We start from the raw sequence: 26,884 nt of genomic DNA on the forward strand, positions 1-26,884 counted from the left end.
GAGGTGGACAGTGAGCCCAATGGGAGCATTTAAAAAAAACATAAATCCTATCAGGAGTCACTGTCAAATCAAGAAGTTTCCCATTTACTTTTTCATTTTAATTAGTTATAGCCTGCCTCTCAGGGTAGGGGAGCCATCAAAAGACAGCTAAAAATGGCTATATTCTGATACCAGGACACATATGTAAACCTGACTATTGCTATTGTTTTTAAAAACAACTGTGAGAGGCAAGCAGAGCACAAATAACCAGCTCTAATTAATCTGCCCATTATATACAGGGAGGCCACCCTTGCCGTAATTCCTTGATTGCAAAAGTATGCAATGATATTTGGATCTTGCCACTGCTATTAGCTGTTCAGAGGACCAGCTGTACACTCCTCTCCCCCGCCCCCCAAAATCCAAGATACCCTATAGCACTGTGCAGAGGCTATTCAGCAGTTTCAAAAGTTGTTGTGGTGTGGCTTTGCAACATGACTAAGCATTGGCACGACATGTATTTGTGAACACCCAAGTCCTGTGTTGTGACACTTTGCTCAAATACCAACATCCTATTATCCTTTTGACAAATATTTTTGTGGTTAAAACAACATACCAGTGTTTGCACCATATGTGGTCTTTGCAGTCGTAAACTCTTCACAGCTTGAAATACATCTAAGAGACCCTCAGCTTTGACTCGCTCCAGAATATTGCTGAGTGCAATGAATGTACCTGTTCTTCCAGCTCCAGCACTATAATACATATACTTTTTTTTCTTTAACAGGTTATATTACCAAATCCATATTCAATACAGTGAAAATACACCCTGAATTGATTCCCTGCTACTTAGAAGAATCCCTGCATTGCCTCATTGTTCTTTCCAAGGACTGGCAGAAGCAGAATAAATTATGCCAATTTGCTTAATATAAACATTTTCATGCAGATAACGGAATTTAGTTCTACTAGCCAAGGAAAACTTTCTTGAAATATAAACTCACGTCTAAATTTTTCAACCACCCAACCTTAATCTTGCAATCACTTTATGTGCATAAATGTTTACATCATGCTGTTTCTAAACTACCAATATATAAACATAGTTCCTAGCACTTCTGGAAACTCTTAGAAACATCCTTGTCTCAGCAGCCAGAGCCTGACTATCACTATGTGACTGACTGCTGTGCATTACACACTGAAGCTAACGTAATGTATGAATTATAGTTCTAGCTAATAAGAAATTGGGCTTCAAAATCATGAACACAGTTTATCCAACAAAAGCAGATCTCCGTAGCTGACATCTTATGACAATAGGTGACTGGTAGGTGAGTGTAGTTTGCCCAAAATGGTCTTGCAGCCCAAATTCAGAAGCCAGGCAGACCTAATTAGGTCCATGGCCAAGAGGTTCCCCATTGCTGATCACTTTGTGTAATATCACTTTATTTAATATCACTTTATCACTCTAGGAAAGTGAAATTAAAGCTTTGCTGACAAATGCCCCATTTCTGATAACTGAGTATCTTGTCATAGTTGTCCATTCCCTCTTAAACTCCCAGAGTACAGAAAATCGTTTCAAGGCTACTAGATTGGTAAATGTGTATGTTTTTTATAGAAAATTATTGTCTTTTTAAAAAAAATTGTAAATATATTTTTACATTTTTGTAAATATTTGTCATGGAAATATTGATGGGCAGAATAGAAATATTGCAAACTTACAAACAAGCAAAGGAGTATAGAGCAAAATAAAATACAAAACTATTTACCTGCAGTGCACTGTAATGGGATGGTTTCCTGTCTGCTGTTGCTGCTTTTGGACAGCTGCAATGAGGTCAATCATTCCCTTCCCTTCAGCAGGAATTCCAATTTCAGGCCATCCATGAAAATGAAACTGTCGGACAAGTCTGCCCAGCTTCTCCTGGTCATTCAAAAGCAAGAAAACCACAAATTCAATGCAGCTTCAAGAGTGGAACGGAACACTGGAAGCCAGCTACATACCTTCTTATCTATAGGAACCTTTTCATATATGGTCAATGTAACTTAATCATGTGATTTATATAAGGTAAGAGGATTTTAACGAGTAATCTAAATTGAGCTAAATTTACATTTCAGTTGGCTTTAAGCAACCCTGAAGTTCAGAAAACCACAGCGGACACAGACGTATTTAAAATGTTATCATTAATACCTGATTGTGCATAATCAGGAAGTCCCTGACGCTTATGGCATCAGCCAGTGAGTCAATCTTTATCTCGATGGTAATCTCTCCATAAGTAACAGATCCCTCTGATGGCCAGTATTGAAAACATTTTTCCTGTAACATTGAGGGAAGAAAAGGGAATGAATGCTGCCTCCAGAACTTCTTGGTTGAAATATATTCATGCAGATACAGCACTGGTTCCTCAAAAACATTAGTAAGAACTAGTTCCTGTCTCCTTCCCCTCCCTCCAATCGCACATTACATATTTGTCAGGGGTTTAGGAGCAGAGGCACGGGCAAGGGAGGAAACAGAGAGCGAAGGGGAGGAGGCAGAAGAAAAGATGAGTGATGACGACGACCCGAGATCTCCTAGTCTTTCTAGTGAATCAGAGGATTCACAGAAAGGAGCACCAGTGGCCAGGGCAAGGGGGGCACCCCAGGAAGATAGAGCCAGAGGGGACTCAGGGGGGAGCAGCTGGAAATCGGGACCAGCGTCACCGCCAGGAAGCAGGGAAGAGGAAGGGAGCCAGGGGGGAAGCGCTGGCAGCTCACCACAGGAGGGAGGGCATGAGTCAGGAGTGGCCACACCTCCATCGGGGAGCGAAGAAACGGTTAAGAGGAAAGTGGAAGGTTGGGCGCGCGCGCCAAGTTCAAATGCAGAGGAAGGTGGCGCAGTAAGCAGCCCCGAAAGGGAACCAGGTCCTAAAGCCCGGCGCAAGGAGGCAGGAGGGTCCGGGTCAGCGTCAGAAGAATCCCGGAAGGAAGAAGCCCCGGGGGGTAGAGGGACCCAGAGGAGGACAGTCAGGCGGAAAAGGTGGAGCAAGGCTAGGATATTAAGTTGGTGCACACGGGGCGGAGACTCAGACGGAGCTTCGCCGATCTAGCTACTAGACGTAGAGTTTGCGCGCAGCAGCATGAGAATGGAAACTGTAATTCAATAAAGACTTTTACTTAATGATCGCTGGCTAGCGTGATCCTCTGTGAGCTAGGATCTTCAAGCAGCTCTGACAGTAAGCTCCGTCACTCCATTGTGGGCATCTACAGCCTCGAGGAGGGGAGAGAAACAGGTGCCTACTAGCGAGCTCACGAACGGCAGACGACATGACGGCTGAGCAGCAGATAGAGGACCTCAGAAAAGCAGTGGCACAACTGAACGCCGAGGTTCTCGCATCCAGGAAGAGAGAGGAGGAGGCAGCTGCCGCCTGCAGGGATCTCCAGGTCAGGTTAGACGTGCTGACAAAGCAGACACCCCGGCAGGAGGGAATTGGGTTGGCGAGACGGACAGGCGGGCTAGTCTCTCACTTCGATGGGAACCTGCAACAGTATCCCAACTTTAGAGCCGACGTACTGTGCGCACTGCAACTGCTGCATAAAGACTTTAGAGATGAACAAGAGAGAGTGGGGTTCATCATGTCCCATCTGCATGGGGATGCGAAAGCATGGCTACGCAATTTATGGAGAGATAATGATCCGGCGCTCCAGAATGCGGATGCCTTTATTAAAGCGATGGATGGGTGCTTTTTATCAAGTATTGACGTGGATCTTGCACGGAAGGAGGTGCATGGGCTGAGACAAGGGAGGGCCAGCGTCAGGCAGTATCATGCCCACTTTTTCGCCTTGGTCAGTGCCCTGGAATGGGACAGAGATTCGGCGCCTGTAAGAGACCTCTTTTGGGAGGGGCTGCACAACTCGATTAAAGATGAGATCGCGAGGGGGGAGAGACCCCGAACCACCCAGGAGGTCGTTCAGAGGGCACTGGCAGTGGGGGTGAGGCTGGAAGGACGTCCGTGGAGCAAGGACGAAGGGCGTGGAGGGCGCGAACCAGCCGGGGGCCCCTCCTTCCTTCCCAGAGAAGCAGCGCGGGCGCAATCCACGCCTCCGCCAGGAGGAGGAGCCGAACCTATGGAGGTTGGAGGTGCAAGGGCTCAGTCAGCAACCAGAGCCCTAGCACCGGCAGCAGTGAAAGCGAAGCCTCCTAGAGGGAACAGGAAGTGTTACGTCTGTGAGGAACCAGGGCATATGGCAAAAGAGTGTCCCCAGAGGCCCCACAAGCTCACTGCAGCCTCAGCAATGGTGACTGCAGCAACGCAGCAAGGAGGAACACAGCAGGGAAACGAAGCAGTCTGGCTGGAGGAAGAGGCCCTGGGGCCCAGCCAGACGTGTTAGTGACGCAGTCCCCAGAGATTTTACAGCCCGTGAACCCCCTCCCGCCCAAACCAGTAGTGAGGCTCACAGCATCTCTCCAGCTGCCCAATGGAATCACCATAGACGTGCCAATCACCATTGACTCAGGCAGCAATGCGGACTTTATAGGGCAGGACTTTGTCGACAGGCACGCTGTGCAGTTGCTGCCGGCCACACTGCCCCTGCAGGTTGTCACGGTGGATGGCAGGGAGCTGCTCGGGGGGCAAGTGGTGAAGCAGACGCCACCAATGGTGATGCGACTTGGGAATCACAGAGAAATCATCAGCTTCAACGTCACTCAACTATCTGACACGCCCGTTGTATTGGGCATGAGTTGGCTGGACAAGCACAGCCCAACGATGGCTTGGTACCAGAGGCAGCTGACCTTCGGCTCTTCCTTTTGTGCTGAACACTGCATCGTGCCCAGGCAGGAAGGAGAGGAAGAGGAGTCACAGCTGCTGCTAGGCACGCTGCAAGCGATTCCCCACAAGTACGCTGAATTTTTGGAAGTTTTCTGCGAGAAGGAGGCAGACAGGCTACCCCCTCACAGACCATATGACTGCAAAATTGACCTGCTGCCGGGGGCGGCGCTGCCTAAAGGGAGACTGTATTCCATGTCAGAGGACGAACTGCAAGAACTCAAGGAGTTCATTGATCATAATTTGCAGCGCGGCTTCATCCGGGAGTCCAAGGCAGTGGGGGGCAGTCCCGTATTCTTTGTTAAGAAGCGGGACACGCCCCAAAAGAGACTCGTAGTGGATTACAGGATTTTGAACAGTGTGACTAGGCCATCGGACTTCCCCATGCCCCGAATTGACGACCTCCTCGCAAAGGTACGGAAGGGCAGAGTGTTCACCAAGTTGGACCTGCGGGGGGCGTACAACCTCATTCGCATGCGGGAGGGTGATGAGTGGAAGACAGCCATGTTCACGCCACTGGGGACCTACGAATATAGAGTTATGCCTTTTGGATTGCAAAATGGCTCCCACGTTTTTCAAGCATTTATGCATCACGTGTTGGCGGGACTTCTCTACAAGACGTGCGTCTGTTTCTTAGATGACATCCTGATCTTTTCGGAGTCGCAGCAGGAGCATGACAAACACGTCAAGGAAGTGCTGAGCAGGCTAAAGCAACATAGGCTCTACGCCAAGCTGGAGAAGTGCCAATTTGACGTGCCGGAGGTGGATTTTCTGGGCTACAAGCTGTCTGACAAGGGGCTCGCCATGGACAGCGCCAAGGTTCGAGCGGTGTTGGATTGGAATAGCCCGCGCAACCGGAAGGAGGTCCAACGGTTTGTCGGCTTTGCGAACTTCTATCGCAAGTTTATCAAGGGCTTCGCGATGCAGACGGCGGCCATCACTGACACGCTTAGCTCCAAGAAAAAGAAGTTCATTTGGACAGAGCAGGCGGAGCAGTCCTTTCAGGCACTCAAGCGTCTCTTCGCGTCGGAAGAGCAGCTGCTTCATGTCAACCCCAGCAAGCCGATGAGGGTGGAGACAGACGCTTCGGACAGAGCCGTGGGGGCGGTCCTGCTGCAGAAAGACCCGCAGGGGGTGTGGCGACCGGGAGCGTTTTACTCCAGGAAGCTCAGCAAGTCCGAGCAGAACTACACCATCTGGGACAGGGAGTTGCTGGCCATTCACGCAGCGTTCAAGGCGTGGAGGCACTTTCTGATCGGCGCCAAGCACACGGTGCAGGTTTGCACGGACCACAAGAATCTAGAGCACTGGCGCACGGCACAGTTCCTGAACCAGAGGCAGATACGTTGGGCTGAGTTCTTTGCGAACTTCGACTTCCGAATAGAGTATGTCCCGGGGGACACCAACATCATGGCAGACGCTCTCTCCCGTAAGCCACAGTATCTGGAGGACGCAACGCCAGCGGCAGCCATGCACATCTTCGCACCGACAGTGTGGGCGTGCGCCGCGGCGACCGTGGACCTAGAGGCGGTGCGACGAGCGTTGCAGGGGGACTCCTTCGCACAAGCAAAGATGGCAGAGGTGCAAAGGGGCAAGGCAGCGGCCGACGGTTTCCAGCTAAGAGATGGATTGCTCATCCGTAAAGGGGCCATCTACGTGCCGGGAGACGAACTTCGAGCCAAGGTGCTGCAGCAGCTGCACGACGCGCCCACGGCCGGGCACTTTGGCAAGGAGAAGACGGTGGAATTAGTAGCCAGGGATTTCTGGTGGCCTGGAATGAGAGGGGAGGTCGCAGACTACGTGGCGAGGTGTGACACCTGCCAGAGGGCCAAACCGGTGCACAAACCGCCGGCCGGACTGTTGGAACCGCTGCAAACTCCGGTCGAACCTTGGGAAAGGGTGGCCCTGGACTTTGTCACGGATCTGCCCAGCTCAAGGGGCAAGACGGCAGTGCTGGTGGTGGTGGACCTGTTTTCCAAGATGGCGCATTTCATTCCGTGTGCTAAGGTGGCCACGGCGGAGCAAACCGCCAAACTGTTCATAGACCACGTGTTCAAGGTTCACGGTCTGCCACGGTCTATTCTGTCCGACCGGGGGCGGCAGTTCATCTCGAATTTCTGGCAGAAGCTGATGGGCTTCCTGAACGTCAAGATCAACCTGGCGTCGGCGAGACACCCGCAGACCAACGGGCAAGCGGAGCGGGTCAATGCCATCATGCAGCAGTACCTGAGATGTTATGCAAATCAACAGCCTGCGACGTGGGTGGATTACCTGCCGCTTGCCGAGTTCGCCTACAACAACACGAAGCACGTGTCCACGGGGGTCACGCCGTTCTTCGCCAACAACGGGAGGCACCCCAGAACCTTCCCGGGACTGGAAAGAATGGGGGAGGGGGAGCCGCAGACAGCAGATGCGTTCGCGTCGGAGCTGCAGGAAGTCCACGATCAGCTGAGGCGCCACCTGGAGCTGGCCAAGCACGCATACAAGGTACAAGCAGACAAGCACAGAAGGGTTGGAGAAGAGCTCCACGTGGGAGACTGGGTTTGGTTAGCAGCCCACGCAGTGCCGGCCAGGTCGTTGGCCAAGAAGAAACTAGGGCATAAACAACTGGGGCCCTACCAAGTCGAAGAGCAGGTCAACCCGGTAGCTTTCAGACTGGCACTTCCGGAGGGTTCCAGAATGCATCCGGTATTCCACAGATCGGTGCTCACTCCCTACAAGGCACCGCACAGGTTCCAGGAACCCGGAACGGCGCCGAGTCCGGCCAGAGACAGAACAGGGCACGCGGGAGTGGCACAGAAGGAGCGCATCAACGAAGTCACGGAGATTTTGGACTCCAGATGGGGGGAAGAGGGGGTAGAATACTTTCTCGCCAAGGAGGGCACCCCGGCCAGTGCGAACAGCTGGGTGCCGGGCTACGCCCTAGACGAACCTCTGCTCAAAGACGAGTTTCATGCCCTCTTCCCACATAGACCTATGCCAGCAGACTTTTTCGACGACTGGCTTTTCACGCCCACGCTTTCGGCCAGCACGTTCCGGGGGTTCGACTCGGACGAGGAACCGACACGAGACGTCCGTTCCCCGGAGGGGTCACCCTCGGGATCCGCCTCAGAACCCTCGTATTGGTGGGACGATAGGCCAGAGGAGCAGTTCCGCAGAAAGTGGCTGGAATGCTCAGGACGAGCAACGCCGCCAGGAGGAAGGGAGGGAGAGACGGACATGGACATTTTCGGGGACGACCCGGGTTTCGAGCACGGCGGCACAGAGATGGAAGCGGAGGTGACCGTCGTCGACGAGAGCAGGGAGGAAGACCCGGGAGAGTTCAGATGGAGGCCCGCCACGGGAAGCGACCGATATCCGACGTTCGTCCCTTTGCAACAGCAGCCCCCAGCTCCAGCACCGGAAGGAGGGGAGGGGGGAATGGGGGGCTTCGAGGGGGGGATGGATGTCAGGGGTTTAGGAGCAGAGGCACGGGCAAGGGAGGAAACAGAGAGCGAAGGGGAGGAGGCAGAAGAAAAGATGAGTGATGACGACGACCCGAGATCTCCTAGTCTTTCTAGTGAATCAGAGGATTCACAGAAAGGAGCACCAGTGGCCAGGGCAAGGGGGGCACCCCAGGAAGATAGAGCCAGAGGGGACTCAGGGGGGAGCAGCTGGAAATCGGGACCAGCGTCACCGCCAGGAAGCAGGGAAGAGGAAGGGAGCCAGGGGGGAAGCGCTGGCAGCTCACCACAGGAGGGAGGGCATGAGTCAGGAGTGGCCACACCTCCATCGGGGAGCGAAGAAACGGTTAAGAGGAAAGTGGAAGGTTGGGCGCGCGCGCCAAGTTCAAATGCAGAGGAAGGTGGCGCAGTAAGCAGCCCCGAAAGGGAACCAGGTCCTAAAGCCCGGCGCAAGGAGGCAGGAGGGTCCGGGTCAGCGTCAGAAGAATCCCGGAAGGAAGAAGCCCCGGGGGGTAGAGGGACCCAGAGGAGGACAGTCAGGCGGAAAAGGTGGAGCAAGGCTAGGATATTAAGTTGGTGCACACGGGGCGGAGACTCAGACGGAGCTTCGCCGATCTAGCTACTAGACGTAGAGTTTGCGCGCAGCAGCGTGAGAATGGAAACTGTAATTCAATAAAGACTTTTACTTAATGATCGCTGGCTAGCGTGATCCTCTGTGAGCTAGGATCTTCAAGCAGCTCTGACAATATTATATAGAATAACTATTTAATGCCCCTGTATCTGAGTACTGAACAGAAGAAGAAAAATACAGGAAGTTCTACATTCTCCATGTTTTAGTTGATGCCTGTTTTCTATGTGAAATTGATGTCACACAAGCATATGTTTGACATGCAATACTTCTGTACTTTGGGAGACAAATGAAAAGTTTTTAAAAAGGGGAAAAGTTAGAAAGACACATTAAAAACTTTCACGAATCATATGACAACACAAGTTGCTTTTGTAATGACTTAACAATGATTTCAGCAACGCTTGAAATGGATATAACTGTAAAACCCATTATAGCTCACCTTAAGTTAAGAAATGTAGTTTGATGCTGCACCAAACATGCAGACTTCTTGACACCATGCAACTGCTGACACGCAGTGCAGTCCAGAGGACGTTAAGTAAGCACTATTAAGCTCCACTGACATCTTAGCACTCAGTTGAGCACACTTAATTCCCATTGATTTCCCAATTGACTTGATTATATGTAACTTTCCCTAGAATTGTGACAATTTTTGTCTGAATTTTCAGTACTGAGGATCATCAAGCCAGGTTAGGTACAATTCGCGTGAAGCTGTGTGCATCAGAAACCATGCTACTACATGTCTCATTCCTAGCCTGGAAATCTTTTTTCAAGAGCAAAGCATTTTTTTAAAAAAGTGGGGTGAGGAATAAGAACAGCAAAACACTACAGTGACATCACAAAGTCCCCAGTCTGCACAGCACTCTGCAGCTAAACACAGCTGGGCTTTGCTAAGATTTGGTGGTATGAAGCATATTTGTGGCTATTTATAGGCTAATTATAGGTTCCTGGTAGGTTCCTGGATGAAACATCTGCTTTGGATCCATTCCAGTCCGGCTTCCGTGCTGGCCATGGGACCGAGACGGCTCTGGTCGCCCTAACAGATGATCTCCGCAGACAGCTGGATCGAGGCGGGTCGGGGCTGCTGATTCTTCTAGATCTGTCAGCAGCCTTTGACATGGTCGATCACGAACTCCTGGACCACCGCCTTGCCGACGTGGGGATCCAGGGCACAGTCCTTCAATGGCTGCGCTCGTTTCTCTCTGATCGGGGACAGAGGGTGGCGCTTGGGGGGGAATTGTCATCGCGTCACTCCTTGGTGTGTGGAGTGCCTCAGGGTGCGATTCTCTCCCCAATGCTTTTTAACATCTTTATGCGCCCCCTCGCCCAGCTTGTCCGGAGTTTTGGGCTGGGTTGCCATCAGTATGCTGATGACACCCAACTCTATCTGTTGATGGATGGCCATCCTAACTCGGCCCCAGACACACTGACCAGATGTCTGGAAGCTGTGGCTGGATGGTTACGTGGGAGCCGGTTGAAGTTAAATCCTTCGAAGACAGAGGTCCTCTGGCTGGGGCGGGACGATATGGGATCGAGGGGGCAACTCCCATCTCTTGCGAGGGTGCAATTAGTGCCAGCACCGTCCGTTAAGAGTTTGGGTGTAATCTTCGATACCTCCCTCTCTATGGAGGCGCAGATTACAGCTATAACAAAGGCGGCATTTTTCCATCTCCGCCAAGCTAAGCAGTTGGCCCCTTATCTCTCTCGCCCTGACCTAGCCACTGTGATCCATGCGACGGTCACCTCCAGACTGGATTATTGTAACTCGCTCTACGTGGGGCTGCCCTTGAGACTGACCCAGAAACTCCAGCGGGTGCAGAATGCCGCGGCGAGATTCCTTACGGGGTCTTCGCTGCGAGATCACATTCATCCAGTACTATACCAGCTGCACTGGCTCCCGGTGGAGTACAGGATCAGGTTTAAGGTGCTGGTTTTAACCTTTAAAGCCCTATACGGCCTAGGACCCTCGTACCTACGGGACCGCCTCTCCTGGTATGCCCCACAGAGAAACCTACGGTCTGCAAATAAGAACACCCTCAAGGTCCCAGGCCTCAGAGAGGTTAGGCTGGCCTCAACTAGAACCAGGGCCTTCTCGGCTGCAGCTCCAACCTGGTGGAACGCTCTGTCACAAGAGACTAGGGCCCTGCGGGACCTGACATCTTTCCGCAGGGCCTGCAAGACAGAGTTGTTCCGCCAGGCCTTTGGTCAGGGCGCAGCCTGACCCCCTCCTCTGGCAACCTGCACAGAATTTTGTTTAATCGGTTGCCATCAACTTGATTTTAACTAATTTTTTAATGAAATATTTTTAGAATGTGTTATTATTTGATTGTTTATTTGATTGTTGTTAGCCGCCCTGAGCCCGGCTTGGCTGGGGAGGGCGGGATACAAATAAAATTTATTATTATTATTATTATTATTATTAATTATCTTTCTTTTTTTTTTTTTAGTGGGTTGGAATGTCCTGAAGAAAAATTTCATTTCCTCATCACACTTTACGCTATTCATAAAAATATATGTTTGTTTTTTTTTTAAATTGGGCAAAGTGGTCATACCTGCTCCCTTTCGAGAACTTCGGTGAGCATTACAATTGTGTGGCATTTCCATTCCCACACCATTCGCCAGAAGTCTTCCACAGTGTGAGGAAGAGGTCCTTGTGTTGCAATGAAGTAATCCTTCTGGCGATAGCCCTTCACAGTAAAAAAAATACATGCAACGATTACCTGATGCCTCGGTGATTTCAATTTTTTAACTCCAGGCAACCTAAAAGTGATTCTAGACTAACTAGAAATATCAGAAATATTAGAACAAACTATTCTTTTCAGAAAGCTCCAGAATGAGCCACAAATCCAGAAAACTGTAGTTAGTCCCTTACATACAATGGAAGAAGAGGGAAACCAGTTCAGGAATAGAAAAACACAAGATTTATATTGCATTGCATTGCATTGCATTGCATTGCATTGCATTGCATTGCATTGCATTGCATTGCATTGCAATCATGAACGAATTCCTATGCCCCACAAATAACCCAGAGATGCATTTTAAATAAAAGAACACATTCTACTAAAAACATGCTGATTCCTGGACCGTCCGCAGGCCGGATTGAGAAGGCAATTGGGTCACATCTGGCCCACAGGCCTCAGGTCGCCTACCCCTGCTCTAACCCCTACACCACACCAGCTGCCATTCATGATCTGAATTCAGGCAATAATCTCAGGTGGCTGCCTCATGTGGGCATGATGAACTGATACTCCACCTGGCCCCCTGGCTGCCAAGTCAGCCCTGAAGAAGCCTTGCATGGTTGTGTTTACTGCTGCCACCCATGTGAGACTTCTGTGAGGCCTCTGAGAACGGGCAAATGGGGTCCTTCAGAGTGAGAGAGGGAGCCAGGTGCTTCTCACCACCCACCTCCTGCGAGACAGACTTTCATGCAAGCCCTGTAGGCGCACGCACACACACACACACACACACACACACACACACACACACCACAAGAGAGAAAAAGCCAATGGACAATCCACCAGGTGTCTGAAAATGTAATTAGGTGGCACTGGAAAGACTGTGGGAATTTAACCGGGTTCATTAACTGACTTATTAAGCTTCCCTTGAGGACTGTATTAAAGTATTAGAAAATAAAATAAAAATCTAAGGGTCAAGAGAAAAAAGATGGCAGTGTGTATATAGAGATGAACCCTACGACTGAGACCATGAAGGAGTAAATACTGTTCAGGCAGCTGAACTGTATTTGGAAGAAGTGGAGAAGAGGAAAATTCTTATTTGATAGCTAGAAAATGCTTCGCTGCAGGTGGGGACCTCAATTTCTGTTTTCTCTTAAGGAACAAGGAGAGCAGGGAGGTTTGTCTCTCTCTGTTGACATTTTAAGTGCAAAGCCATACTTTTTATGATGTTGATAATTTGATTCTTTTTGAAAATTCTCAAGTTACTCTTCAATATAGCTCATGTGGTAATGATAAAGGCACATGTGCAACCATGTTGCCTGCTAGTCGAAAACAAAGTTGACTGCTGAAAAGACTTGTAAAAATCAGTACTACACATATTCCACATACACAGAAACACTTACGTCTATGAAGGAAGCATTGATATAATCCGTATACTCCTGACCTCTTTTCATTGAAAGAATCACTCTGTTAAAGTCATCTAAAATACAAAAACACCACATATTAGGTTTCTTAGAATACTTAGCATTTTATAGTCAATAATACAATAAAGATATGAAGCTTCAGGCTTTCGTAGAATCAAGTTTACGATATATCTTTGTACTTCAGCCTAGCAGTGCCACCTGCTGTTGAATGTGTAACATAACCGTACACTACTAATTTGGATAAATACAAGTATTTCGGTTTTTACAAAGAGGAAAATTAGTATCTTACATGGGATGATTTGGATAACTCTGGCTTTCTTCATATTTGCGGGCAGATTACCAGTTCTCATGTTTTCTTTCATTATTCGAACATTTGTTAATTTCTACAGCAAAAAGAGAAATTGGGCTAGGACTTTGTAGATTACTGTATAAAAACACAGAATACCAAAAATGGCTAACAGGTACACATCAAAATTTCATGATATTCTGTTCCTTTTAGAGATTTCTAGTTGATTCACCTGATCCCAAACCACATAAACCTTCACCTGTGTTCTTTTATGTTACACCTATATGGAAAGCAATTTTTTAAAACCTGGAAACTAAGACACACTGCTTTTGTTTTCTGCAGGCAAGGTATGTAGCTAGAAAGAGTGATATGTACAGTTCAATTTCTAGTAGCTTGTATGTATTACTTGTTTCTAGGTTAGATTACTGCAATGTGTTATACATGGGGCTGCCTCTGAAGACAGTTTGGAAACTTCAGCTGATGTAAAATTCAGTTGCCAAGTTCTCACTGGGGCAAGACAAGCTGAGCATATAGCGCTAATCCTTGCCCAACAGCACTTGCTGCCAATTGGTTTCTAGGCCCATTTTAAAATGTTGGTGCTGACCTATGAAGCCTTAAGCGGCTCAGGACCTCAGGACCTTAAGGACCGCCTCTCCCTATATGGACCTACCCAGCCCCTGTGTTTGGAGGGCCTTTTCTTTGTCCCTCCCCTCCCCAAAAGGTTCAGAGGCTCACAACATGAGAACAGGCCTTTTTTGTGGTGGCTCCCCATTTGTGAAAAGCTCTCCCCAGAGAGGCTTGCTTGGTGCCATCGTTACATGTCTTTAGGTACCAGGCAAAAACATTCCTCTTTAACCCAAGCCTTTGGCCATTAAATATTCTATGGCTTTTTATATGTGGAGAGACTGTTATTATGATTTTTCTGTGGTTTTTTATTTTTTTTAAATATGCTATTGTCAGGGGTTTAGGAGCAGAGGCACGGGCAAGGGAGGAAACAGAGAGCGAAGGGGAGGAGGCAGAAGAAAAGATGAGTGATGACGACGACCCGAGATCTCCTAGTCTTTCCAGTGAATCAGAGGATTCACAGAAAGGAGCACCAGTGGCCAGGGCAAGGGGGGCACCCCAGGAAGATAGAGCCAGAAGGGACTCAGGGGGGAGCAGCTGGAAATCGGGACCTGCGTCACCGCCAGGAAGCAGGGAAGAGGAAGGGAGCCAGGGGGGAAGCGCTGGCAGCTCACCACAGGAGGGAGGGCATGAGTCAGGAGTGGCCACACCTCCATCGGGGAGCGAAGAAACGGTTAAGAGGAAGGTGGAAGGTTGGGCGCGCGCGCCAAGTTCAAATGCAGAGGAAGGCGGCGCAGTAAGCAGCCCCGAAAGGGAACCAGGTCCTAAAGCCCGGCGCAAGGAGGCAGGAGGGTCCGGGTCAGCGTCAGAAGAATCCCGGAAGGAGGAGGCCCCGGGGGGTAGAGGGACCCAGAGGAGGACAGTGAGGCGGAAAAGGTGGAGCAAGGCTAGGATATTAAGCTGGTGCTCACGGGGCGGAGACTCAGACGGAGCTTCGGCGATCTAGCTACTAGACGTAGAGTTTGCGCGCAGCAGCGTGAGAATGGAAACTGTAATTCAATAAAGACTTTTACTTAATGATCGCTGGCTAGCGTGATCCTCTGTGAGCTAGGATCTTCAAGCAGCTCTGACAGTAAGCTCCGTCTCTCCATTGTGGGCATCTACAGCCTCGAGGAGGGGAGAGAAACAGGTGCCTACTAGCGAGCTCACGAACGGCAGACGACATGACGGCTGAGCAGCAGATAGAGGACCTCAGAAAAGCAGTGGCACAACTGAACGCCGAGGTTCTCGCATCCAGGAAGAGAGAGGAGGAGGCAGCTGCCGCCTGCAGGGATCTCCAGGTCAGGTTAGACGTGCTGACAAAGCAGACACCCCGGCAGGAGGGAATCGGGTTGGCGAGACGGACAGGCGGGCTGGTCTCTCACTTCGATGGGAACCTGCAACAGTATCCCAACTTTAGAGCCGACGTACTGTGCGCACTGCAACTGCTGCATAAAGACTTTAGAGATGAACAAGAGAGAGTGGGGTTCATCATGTCCCATCTGCATGGGGATGCGAAAGCATGGCTACGCAATTTATGGAGAGATAAGGATCCGGCGCTCCAGAATGCGGATGCCTTTATTAAAGCGATGGATGGGTGCTTTTTATCAAGTATTGACGTGGATCTTGCACGGAAGGAGGTGCATGGGCTGAGACAAGGGAGGGCCAGCGTCAGGCAGTATCATGCCCGCTTTTTCGCCTTGGTCAGTGCCCTGGAATGGGACAGAGATTCGGCTCCTGTAAGAGACCTCTTTTGGGAGGGGCTGCACAACTCGATTAAAGATGAGATCGCGAGGGGGGAGAGACCCCGAACCACCCAGGAGGTCGTTCAGAGGGCACTGGCAGTGGGGGTGAGGCTGGAAGGACGTCCGTGGAGCAAGGACGAAGGGCGTGGAGGGCGCGAACCAGCCGGGGGCCCCTCCTTCCTTCCCAGAGAAGCAGCGCGGGCGCAATCCACGCCTCCGCCAGGAGGAGGAGCCGAACCTATGGAGGTTGGAGGTGCAAGGGCTCAGTCAGCAACCAGAGCCCTAGCACCGGCAGCAGTGAAAGCGAAGCCTCCTAGAGGGAACAGGAAGTGTTACGTCTGTGAGGAACCAGGGCATATGGCAAAAGAGTGTCCCCAGAGGCCCCACAAGCTCACTGCAGCCTCAGCAATGGTGACTGCAGCAACGCAGCAAGGAGGACCACAGCAGGGAAACGACGCGGTCTGGCTGGAGGAAGAGGCACTGGGGCCCAGCCAGACGTGTTAGTGACGCAGTCCCCAGAGATTTTACAGCCCGTGAACCCCCTCCCGCCCAAACCAGTAGTGAGGCTCACAGCATCTCTCCAGCTGCCCAATGGAATCACCATAGACGTGCCAATCACCATTGACTCAGGCAGCAATGCGGACTTTATAGGGCAGGACTTTGTCGACAGGCACGCTGTGCAGTTGCTGCCGGCCACACTGCCCCTGCAGGTTGTCACGGTGGATGGCAGGGAGCTGCTCGGGGGGCAAGTGGTGAAGCAGACGCCACCAATGGTGATGCGACTTGGGAATCACAAAGAAATCATCAGCTTCAACGTCACTCAACTATCTGACACGCCCGTTGTATTGGGCATGAGTTGGCTGGACAAGCACAGCCCAACGATGGCTTGGTACCAGAGGCAGTTGATCTTCGGCTCTTCCTTTTGTGCTGAACACTGCATCGTGCCCAGGCAGGAAGGAGAGGAAGAGGAGTCACAGCTGCTGCTCGGCACGCTGCAAGCGATTCCCCACAAGTACGCTGAATTTTTGGAAGTTTTCTGCGAGAAGGAGGCAGACAGGCTACCCCCTCACAGACCATATGACTGCAAAATTGACCTGCTGCCGGGGGCGGCGCTGCCTAAAGGGAGACTGTATTCCATGTCAGAGGACGAACTGCAAGAACTCAAGGAGTTCATTGATCATAATTTGCAGCGCGGCTTCATCCGGGAGTCCAAGGCAGTGGGGGGCAGTCCCGTATTCTTTGTTAAGAAGCGGGACACGCCCCAAAAGAGACTCGTAGTGGATTACAGGATTTTGAACAGTGTGACTAGGCCATCGGACTTCCCCATGCCCCGAATTGACGACCTCCTCGCAAAGGTACGGAAGGGCAGAGTGTTCACCAAGTTGGACCTGCGGGGGGCGTACAACCTCATTCGCATGCGGGAGGGTGATGAGTGGAAGACAGCCATGTTCACGCCACTGGGGACCTACGAATATAGAGTTATGCCTTTTGGATTGCAAAATGGCTCCCACGTTTTTCAAGCTTTTATGCATCACGTGTTGGCGGGACTTCTCTACAAGACGTGCGTCTGTTTCTTAGATGACATCCTGATCTTTTCGGAGTCGCAGCAGGAGCATGACAAACACGTCAAGGAAGTGCTGAGCAGGCTAAAGCAACATAGGCTCTACGCCAAGCTGGAGAAGTGCCAATTCGACGTGACGGAGGTGGATTTTCTGGGCTACAAGCTGTCTGACAAGGGGCTCGCCATGGACAGCGCCAAGGTTCGAGCGGTGTTGGATTGGAAGAGCCCGCGCAACCGGAAGGAGGTCCAACGGTTTGTCGGCTTTGCGAACTTCTATCGCAAATTTATCAAGGGCTTCGCGATGCAGACGGCGGCCATCACTGACACGCTTAGCTCCAAGAAAAAGAAGTTCATTTGGACAGAGCAGGCGGAGCAGTCCTTTCAGGCACTCAAGCGTCTCTTCGCGTCGGAAGAGCAGCTGCTTCATGTCAACCCCAGCAAGCCGATGAGGGTGGAGACAGACGCTTCGGACAGAGCCGTGGGGGCGGTCCTGCTGCAGAAAGACCCGCAGGGGGTGTGGCGACCGGCAGCGTTTTACTCCAGGAAGCTCAGCAAGTCCGAGCAGAACTACACCATATGGGACAGGGAGTTGCTGGCTATTCACGCAGCGTTCAAGGCGTGGAGGCACTTTCTGATCGGCGCCAAGCACACGGTGCAGGTTTGCACGGACCACAAGAATCTAGAGCACTGGCGCACGGCACAGTTCCTGAATCAGAGGCAGATACGTTGGGCTGAGTTCTTTGCGAACTTCGACTTCCGAATAGAGTATGTCCCGGGGGACACCAACATCATGGCAGACGCTCTCTCCCGTAAGCCACAGTATCTGGAGGACGCAACACCAGCGGCCGCCATGCACATCTTCGCACCGACAGTGTGGGCGTGCGCCGCGGCGACTGTGGACCTAGAGGCGGTGCGACGAGCGTTGCAGGGGGACTCCTTCGCACGAGCAAAGATGGCAGAGGTGCAAAGGGGCAAGGCAGCGGCCGACGGTTTCCAGCTAAGAGATGGATTGCTCATCCGTAAAGGGGCCATCTACGTGCCGGGAGACGAACTTCGAGCCAAGGTGCTGCAGCAGCTGCACGACGCGCCCACGGCCGGGCACTTTGGCAAGGAGAAGACGGTGGAATTAGTAGCCAGGGATTTCTGGTGGCCTGGAATGAGAGGGGAGGTCGCAGACTACGTGGCGAGGTGTGACACCTGCCAGAGGGCCAAACCGGTGCACAAACCGCCGGCCGGACTGTTGGAACCGCTGCAAACTCCGGTCGAACCTTGGGAAAGGGTGGCCCTGGACTTTGTCACGGATCTGCCCAGCTCAAGGGGCAAGACGGCAGTGCTGGTGGTGGTGGACCTGTTTTCCAAGATGGCCCATTTCATTCCGTGTGCTAAGGTGGCCACGGCGGAGCACACCGCCAAACTGTTCATAGACCACGTGTTCAAGGTTCACGGTCTGCCACGGTCTATTCTGTCCGACCGGGGGCGGCAGTTCATCTCGAATTTCTGGCAGAAGCTGATGGGCTTCCTGAACGTCAAGATCAACCTGGCGTCGGCGAGACACCCGCAGACCAACGGGCAAGCGGAGCGGGTCAATGCCATCATGCAGCAGTACCTGAGATGTTATGCAAATCAACAGCCTGCGACGTGGGTGGATTACCTGCCGCTTGCCGAATTCGCCTACAACAACACGAAGCACGTGTCCACGGGGGTCACGCCGTTCTTCGCCAACAACGGGAGACACCCCAGAACCTTCCCGGGACTGGAAAGAATGGGGGAGGGGGAGCCGCAGACAGCAGATGCGTTCGCGTCGGAGCTGCAGGAAGTCCACGATCAGCTGAGGCGCCACCTGGAGCTGGCCAAGCACGCATACAAGGTACAAGCAGACAAGCACAGAAGGGTTGGAGAAGAGCTCCACGTGGGAGACTGGGTTTGGTTAGCAGCCCATGCAGTGCCGGCCAGGTCGTTGGCCAAGAAGAAACTAGGGCATAAGCAACTGGGGCCCTACCAAGTCGAAGAGCAGGTCAACCCGGTAGCTTTCAGACTGGCACTTCCGGAGGGTTCCAGGATGCATCCAGTATTCCACAGATCGGTGCTCACTCCCTACAAGGCACCGCACAGGTTCCAGGAACCCGGAACGGCGCCGAGTCCGGCCAGAGACAGAACAGGGCACGCGGGAGTGGCACAGAAGGAGCGCATCAACGAAGTCACGGAGATTTTGGACTCCAGATGGGGGGAAGAGGGGGTAGAATACTTTCTCGCCAAGGAGGGCACCCCGGCCAGTGCGAACAGCTGGGTGCCGGGATACGCCTTAGACGAACCTCTGCTCAAAGACGAGTTTCATGCCCTCTTCCCACATAGACCTATGCCAGCAGACTTTTTCGACGACTGGCTTTTCACGCCCACGCTTTCGGCCAGCACGTTCCGGGGGTTCGACTCGGACGAGGAACCGACACGAGACGTCCGTTCCCCGGAGGGGTCACCCTCGGGATCCGCCTCGGAACCCTCGTATTGGTGGGACGATAGGCCAGAGGAGCAGTTCCGCAGAAAGTGGCTGGAATGCTCAGGACGAGCAACGCCGCCAGGAGGAAGTGAGGGAGAGACGGACATGGACATTTTCGGGGACGACCCTGGTTTCGAGCACGGCGGCACAGAGATGGAAGCGGAGGTGACCGTCGTCGACGAGAGCAGGGAGGAAGAACCGGAAGACTTCAGATGGAGGCCCGCCACGGGAAGCGACCGATATCCGACGTTCGTCCCTTTGCAACAGCAGCCCCCAGCTCCAGCACCGGAAGGAGGGGAGGGGGGAATGGGGGGCTTCGAGGGGGGGATGGATGTCAGGGGTTTAGGAGCAGAGGCACGGGCAAGGGAGGAAACAGAGAGCGAAGGGGAGGAGGCAGAAGAAAAGATGAGTGATGACGACGACCCGAGATCTCCTAGTCTTTCCAGTGAATCAGAGGATTCACAGAAAGGAGCACCAGTGGCCAGGGCAAGGGGGGCACCCCAGGAAGATAGAGCCAGAAGGGACTCAGGGGGGAGCAGCTGGAAATCGGGACCTGCGTCACCGCCAGGAAGCAGGGAAGAGGAAGGGAGCCAGGGGGGAAGCGCTGGCAGCTCACCACAGGAGGGAGGGCATGAGTCAGGAGTGGCCACACCTCCATCGGGGAGCGAAGAAACGGTTAAGAGGAAGGTGGAAGGTTGGGCGCGCGCGCCAAGTTCAAATGCAGAGGAAGGCGGCGCAGTAAGCAGCCCCGAAAGGGAACCAGGTCCTAAAGCCCGGCGCAAGGAGGCAGGAGGGTCCGGGTCAGCGTCAGAAGAATCCCGGAAGGAGGAGGCCCCGGGGGGTAGAGGGACCCAGAGGAGGACAGTCAGGCGGAAAAGGTGGAGCAAGGCTAGGATATTAAGCTGGTGCTCACGGGGCGGAGACTCAGACGGAGCTTCGCCGATCTAGCTACTAGACGTAGAGTTTGCGCGCAGCAGCGTGAGAATGGAAACTGTAATTCAATAAAGACTTTTACTTAATGATCGCTGGCTAGCGTGATCCTCTGTGAGCTAGGATCTTCAAGCAGCTCTGACAGCTATGTAAGTTATCTTTTTAATATTGTACATTGCCCTGGGATCTATGGATAAAGCGTGGTATATTAAATTTAAGTAAAGTAAGTTAAAAAAATAAAGGTAGTATGTACATATTAAACAATAAGTATTACACACAGAATCATAGAATTGTAAAGTTGGAAGAGATCCTGTGGGTCATCTAGTCCAACCTCCTGCAATACAGGAAAGCTGAACATTGATGTTATACCGCAAATGTATGTATGAATGTAACATTAAAAAACTTCCAAAAGTAGAAGGGACAATTACTTTTGTTCATATTTGCAAATTCAGCAGATCTCAAAATGCAAAAGAATGGTTTGAGATACAGTTAAGTCGAGAAAGTATAACTGGTGTTAGCCTTAAAACTTTACTTCACTATATTCATAACTCCAGACATATTATATATGCTATGCATAATATGACTGTTATCACCAAATTCTAATTCAGGTGAAGTTTCTTTATCTAAAAAATACCCAACCCAATACTCTAAGATGATTAACCTTTTAAAAATCAGAGTAAGAAACTATTTCTTTTAAGTGTGAGCCTGAAATCTTTGTAAAATTTTATTTAATACTTACTTTAAACTCTTCTTCTAGCCCTAGTTTGACAAGATTTGGTGCTGCATTGTGCGATGGCTGCAGGTGCTTTTCTAAGGAGGACACATCTAGTTCTGTGTCACCATAGAGGTAGTATTCAAGTAAGGCTTGATAAATGAAGGAATACTGCATCTGTAAAGAACGTAAGCCATTTTATAAGCCAGGACACTTTAAATATTACTAATCGCATATAATATATGATATGAATAACCTCAAGCTATCTCATACACTTTTATACAGTAGTCAGAAATGTAACTGTTGCCTTTACGAGTGGTAGGTAAAAAACTTACACATACGTTATGATTGAATAAGCCAATAAAATACAGTTTACTGTAAAGGAACAAGTCTAGGCTTATCCCTCTCTCATCCACCGGAGCTTGGAAGGAGCTTGGAAGTTTTCACTTCCATTTTCAATTAACCCAAGCTCAGCATTACATCAAAATCCTAAAATGTGGCTAATATATGGTTTATTGAAACAATCCAGATTCAAAAACCAAGGCTTGGAGATTAATCACAGTTTGTTTGAATTTTGATTAATCATCCTAAGGCAGTTCAACAAAAGTTGAAGTGAAACCTACTATCCCCTTTTTCTGGCCACACAAAAGGCTAGAAAAAGCATGAGCTTGACCTAAGTTTATTCCCATAATGATAAAACGTATCTTATCCATATGTAATAATTCATCCTTATGGCATTTAGGAATTTTGGTGACAAACCACAAACGGTAAAGGAAAGGAAGAATCTTGGTTTCAGCTAGTGATTTGTCTGGAGAGGTAAAACAACATTAAACTACAGAGAAGCTTCATCCTTCAGAATAAATTAACAGCTCACACTCCATAAAAGCATTCTAGAATCACAAAGAGCCATTTAGAACACAAATAATGAATCACACCTTTAAAAAAAGAAAAGAAAACAGAGACTAAATATGGCGAAAAATAAGACCGTGCTAAGGTGCAAGAATTGAAGCTTTTCAGGGCAAGAGGATTAATACAGATGTTTTGTATCTCTGGAACTTAGAAAGTTCTCTTATACTATGTCAGACTAGCCCAGTATTGTTTACATCAGGGGTAGTCAACATGGTGCCGTCCAGATGTCCCTGAACTACAGTACCCATCAGCCTTAGCCAGCATGGCAAATGACCAGGGCTGCAGTCCCAACAACATCCGGAGGGCATTGGCTATCCCTGGTCTACACTAACTAGGAACACCCCACTACCCGTGTATCATAGAGGCCAGGGTGGTGAACCTCCTGCTGTGGGCTGAATTTAAGCCCACAAGGACGTTCCTCAAACCGTGCTCAACCTGCCTCCTACTCGATGTCAAACATGGTCAGGTGAGGGCAGGTAAATGCGTGGCTGCATGACTGACTGCCGCGTGGTGAACTCAGTCACGCAGCCTGTCCCTGCAGAAAGCAGGGCTGGAGTTACCGCCCAGCAGATGGGCTGCCTGATCAACTCTAATGGATTGGGCCATGCACTGAGCTCTTTGTGGGAAACTTCATTGTGCGGCTGATCCCTGGATGGCGAGTTGACCCCTGTGGATTGACTGAGTTCGCTGTGGAGAACTTCCACTATCTGCCTTAATTTCCACTATCCCTGGCCCCACAATTTGTTGCTCTAATTGGCTGCTGCTTTGGCACACTTTTTTAAAAAATAGGTCTTGTCTGCTTTGGAATAATGATGTCATTACATAGATGAACTAGATGCTGGTCTATGACCATAATAAAGATTTGGATTGGATTGGATGTCATCACATAGCCAACCATGATTAGCCAAGTGACAATGTCACTGAGGACAAGCAAAGCTGATTTAGTATTAAAGGAACAGCAGATCAAGACAGGAAAGAAGTACTTCTTTTTTGGTAAGGGAGCACAGGTGAATTCCCAGGGTGCAAACATTTTCCTGCTCCTACTCACAAGTGACAAAAGGTGTAATGTTTTTCATGGGTGAGGGCAGAAAATGTTGGCCAACACCTCCCTCCAATTGGCTGAGTCATTCTGTCATCTTTTAAGCTGAAAAGATTGATAAATTTGACATAAGGTGTATTTTATTTACTTACATCGGTCTGAACCATTTGTTGGCGTTGATTGCGGATTCTTGCCACAAACTCAAAAACGTCAACTTTTTGCTCGACATGCATCATGTCAATCATAGCATCGATTACTATGAATGTGCCTGTACGACCCACACCAGCACTTAAGAAGAAAGGAAACGCAACAGGAATTAGGAGGAAAATGATGAAACATATTGCAGTAACTTTTTTGGACTTGGCAATCCTTCTTCTGAAGTCTTACTCCCAATATTTCTGATTTTCTTTGTCTTCCTTACTTATATTGCAAGCACTATGACAGGTCAGAGCAGACTCTCTCCACTACGTTTAGTGGCAGTATCAACATCTCCTGCATTTAGTTTATTGTGAGACAGGACCCCCTATTTAGGCAATGCTTCCGTCTTAACAACACAGGAGTAGGGATCGCCAAGCAATCCCACCCTCCGTGTTTATGTAAAAAACATGTATGGGTCCTTTGCAAATATGGCTGCATGCTCAAAGGCTTTCTCGCAACCTGGAATAATAACAATAACAATAACAATAATTTATTATTTATACCCTGCCCATCTGGCTGGGCGGCTTCCAAAAAATATTAAAATACTGTAATACATCAAACATTAAAAGCTTCCCTAAACAAGGCTGCCTTCAGATGTCTTCTAAAAGTATGGTAGTTGTTGTTCTCTTTGACATCTGGTGGGAGGGTATTCCACAGGGAGGGTGCCACTACCGAGAAGGCCCTCTGCCTGGTTCCCTGTAACTTGGCTTCTCACAATGAGGGAACCGCCAGAAGGCCCTCAGTGGTGGACCTCAGTATCCGGGTAGAATGATGGGGGTGGAGACGCTCCTTCAGGTATACTGGGCCAAGGCCGTTTAGGGCTTTAAAGGTCAGCACCAACACTTTGAATTGTGCTCGGAAACGTACTGGGAATCCTGCCCAGTTGTGAGACAGTCTTTTTGCAAAGGTCCCAAGGCAACAGGGTTTCATTCTTTGTCCAGGGCTACTTCGCATTGACTCACAGCAAGAAGTCTGAATGAACATAAATAAATCTAAGTTGGGATAGAAACCCAAAGTAGCTCAGATTCAAGTAACCATTGGACCATACCCATAAGTAATATTGAATCTACTTCCTGCTGCTTATGGCCAAATTACATAATGTGGGGTTCACTGTGCCTTTAATTGCAAGTGTGCTGCGATCACACATATTGTAGTACAATTTACAGTGACAAAACGGCTGCGTAGGCAGGGGCTACTGAAACCTCCCTGCTGCTTTCTGCTCTTCCACGTAGAGCCATCCTTCAGCTGCTGTTCTTCTAGCAGCTGGACTCACTTCGGTATCTGTGTGGAAAATTATCCCATGGGATGGGCTAAGGAGGGGAAATCAGGAGGTAAGACAAGGGCTCCCTCCTCCACCCACTCTTTTCACTTTAAGACACACTTTGCACATCCTCAAGTTAACTACTTTAGGATCTTGAACTTGAGACTCACCTTTTATTTTTAACTAGCAACTATGCTGGCCTTATAAAGAGCTAAATACAGTCTTACCTAGGATCCCGAATGCCTTGCGAGTCGAATGTTTTGGCTTCCAAACGCTGCAAACCCGGAAGTGAGTGTTCCGGTTTGTGAACGGTCTTTGGAACCCGAACATCTGACGCGGCTTCCGATTGGCTGCAGGCACTTTCTGCAGCCAATCGGAAGCCGTGCCTTGGTTTCCAAACGTTTTGGAAGTCAAACGGACTTCCAGAACAATTCCGTTCGACTTCTGAGGTAACACTGTATACTGAATTGAATTCTAAAATACCATTTTGACACCAATATGAACATTAGATATAAAAATGTACAGTATTGATTTACTGTGAAATGCTAAAATACTGTCCTAGTGCAGTGTTTCCCAACCTTTTTTGGGCAAAGGCACACTTGTTTCATGAAAAAAATCTCGAGGCACACCACCATTAGAAAATGTTTAAAAAATTAACTCTGCGCCTATATTGACTATATATAAAGTAATTCTCTTTAATAGGAATCAAATAAACACAAAGAAAGTAAATCCTATGAGAAAATCCTATGAGAGAAGAGAGCAAATGTTATTAGAAGCTGGGGAAATATCCATGTAAACGTAACAGATTCAAATACTTAAAAGGAGGTGCTGAGCCCTTGACATATGCCTGTAAAAAGGTTGTTGTTGGCGTTGTTAATTGAATTAGTATTCAGCCTTTCAACCCAAACATCTCCAGGGCAGTAATGTAGCTGGCATGAGTCTGATTTAAATTGTGCTTATACTGTGAATCTAAATTCAATTTCATTTATAATGAATTGATTTATTATTTATTAAAGTATTTAGGCTGCCTTTCGGGATAAAGAAATACCCACAGAGTGGTTTGCAATGCAATGCATTGCAATAAATAAAATAAAATAAAATAAAATAAAATCTATTTAAAGCTCCACAAAGGTTATGTGGGACACTGTTCAAACTCTTTGTGATTAGGATTTCAATAATTTCCTGATAGTCCAGTTCTCTGTATTTCCCAGGTGATCCTTATTTCACCTGGCCTTGGCTTTCCTTGTGCTGACTATCCATTTTCTTTCATAGTATGGGAAGAGACTGTCCGCCCAAACAAGCCCAACTGCTGCCTGCTTTACAGAACCTCCTGGATGACTACGGATTTGTGTCACTGCCCATTTCCATGAAAGATTTATTCATGCATTTTGCACAATGCCACAATCCCACATGCAACTTTTAAAAAGGATAATAAAGGATGATCTGCATGACTGCCTTGGCAAGCGCAATACCTGCCAGGCTCAACGGCCGGTCTCGCGCTGCCGCTTCCCGCGCTCTCAAGGACCCGGGAGGAGGAAGGCGTGAAGGGAATCCCGAAGGCGCGAAAACATCGCGCATGCGCAGGCCTTCCGCCTGCGACAGCCCAGTAGGCCGGCCGAAGCGAGCGGCGATGGGATGTGGGAGCTCGCTCGCTCGCCGCCCCGCGTGTGCCTATGTGGGGCACGTTACAGCCCCGTGACGTCAGCGCCACGCCGGCAGCCAGGCAGGCAGACGGCGAGAGCCCCGCGCTGGGCGGCCTCTCCTCGCCGCCGCCGCCCCGCCTCTCGCCGCCCGACTCGCCCGCCTCCCTCCCACGGCACACCAGGCAACGTCTCGCGGCACACTAGTGTGCCGCTGAACACCGGTTGGGAAACACTGGCCTAGTGTTTAATAGCACAACCACTAGAGGGAGCATGGTTGCTTCTGATTAATGATAACTCAAATGATTTTCAGCCTTCCTTTCAGAGGAAAAGGGCCTGGCATCCTGTGCTAGGCATAAATGTTCCTCTGGTATCCTATTATTTTATTTCGGTTTGTTGTTCTTGTGATGTCATATTCCAGCTTTCTAAATCATAACTTATTTCCTTAGACCCTTTCCCATTTATTATATATACACACAAAAAAGTTTATCAGCGATACCACTTCTTCTAAGCATCCTGGTACAAGTTGTACAAAGAGCATTTTTATATTTTGATTGGGCGTTGATTACTTTC

At 49.8% G+C, this 26,884-nt stretch overlaps 1 protein-coding gene and 1 long non-coding RNA gene across 5 annotated transcripts in view; one reads left to right on the plus strand and one right to left on the minus strand.

Moving 5' to 3' along the window:
• LOC308577963 overlaps window positions 1-11,356 on the plus strand; it is a 28,975-nt gene extending 17,619 nt beyond the window's left edge. For all 3 annotated transcript variants that reach the window (XR_014003790.1, XR_014003791.1, XR_014003792.1), the window contains exons 3-4: window positions 2,080-2,127; window positions 11,282-11,356. This is a non-coding gene — a long non-coding RNA (uncharacterized lncRNA). The remainder of the gene's footprint in view (window positions 1-2,079; window positions 2,128-11,281) is intronic.
• The window catches only part of LOC308577961 (receptor-type tyrosine-protein phosphatase epsilon-like), a 32,333-nt gene that overhangs the window by 1,969 nt on the left and 3,480 nt on the right, over window positions 1-26,884 (minus strand). For both annotated transcript variants that reach the window (XM_081178294.1, XM_081178293.1), the window contains exons 4-11: window positions 23,365-23,500; window positions 21,292-21,441; window positions 13,223-13,316; window positions 12,913-12,989; window positions 11,387-11,521; window positions 2,153-2,278; window positions 1,734-1,885; window positions 593-728 (exon numbers count right to left, since the gene is read on the minus strand). In XM_081178294.1, coding sequence (XP_081034420.1) covers window positions 593-728; window positions 1,734-1,885; window positions 2,153-2,278; window positions 11,387-11,521; window positions 12,913-12,989; window positions 13,223-13,316; window positions 21,292-21,441; window positions 23,365-23,500 — 1,006 coding nt within the window. The remainder of the gene's footprint in view (window positions 1-592; window positions 729-1,733; window positions 1,886-2,152; window positions 2,279-11,386; window positions 11,522-12,912; window positions 12,990-13,222; window positions 13,317-21,291; window positions 21,442-23,364; window positions 23,501-26,884) is intronic.

This window comes from Podarcis bocagei, assembly GCF_964188305.1.
Source record: "Podarcis bocagei genome assembly, chromosome: W".
In the NCBI taxonomy this organism is placed as follows: Eukaryota; Metazoa; Chordata; class Lepidosauria; order Squamata; family Lacertidae; genus Podarcis; species Podarcis bocagei.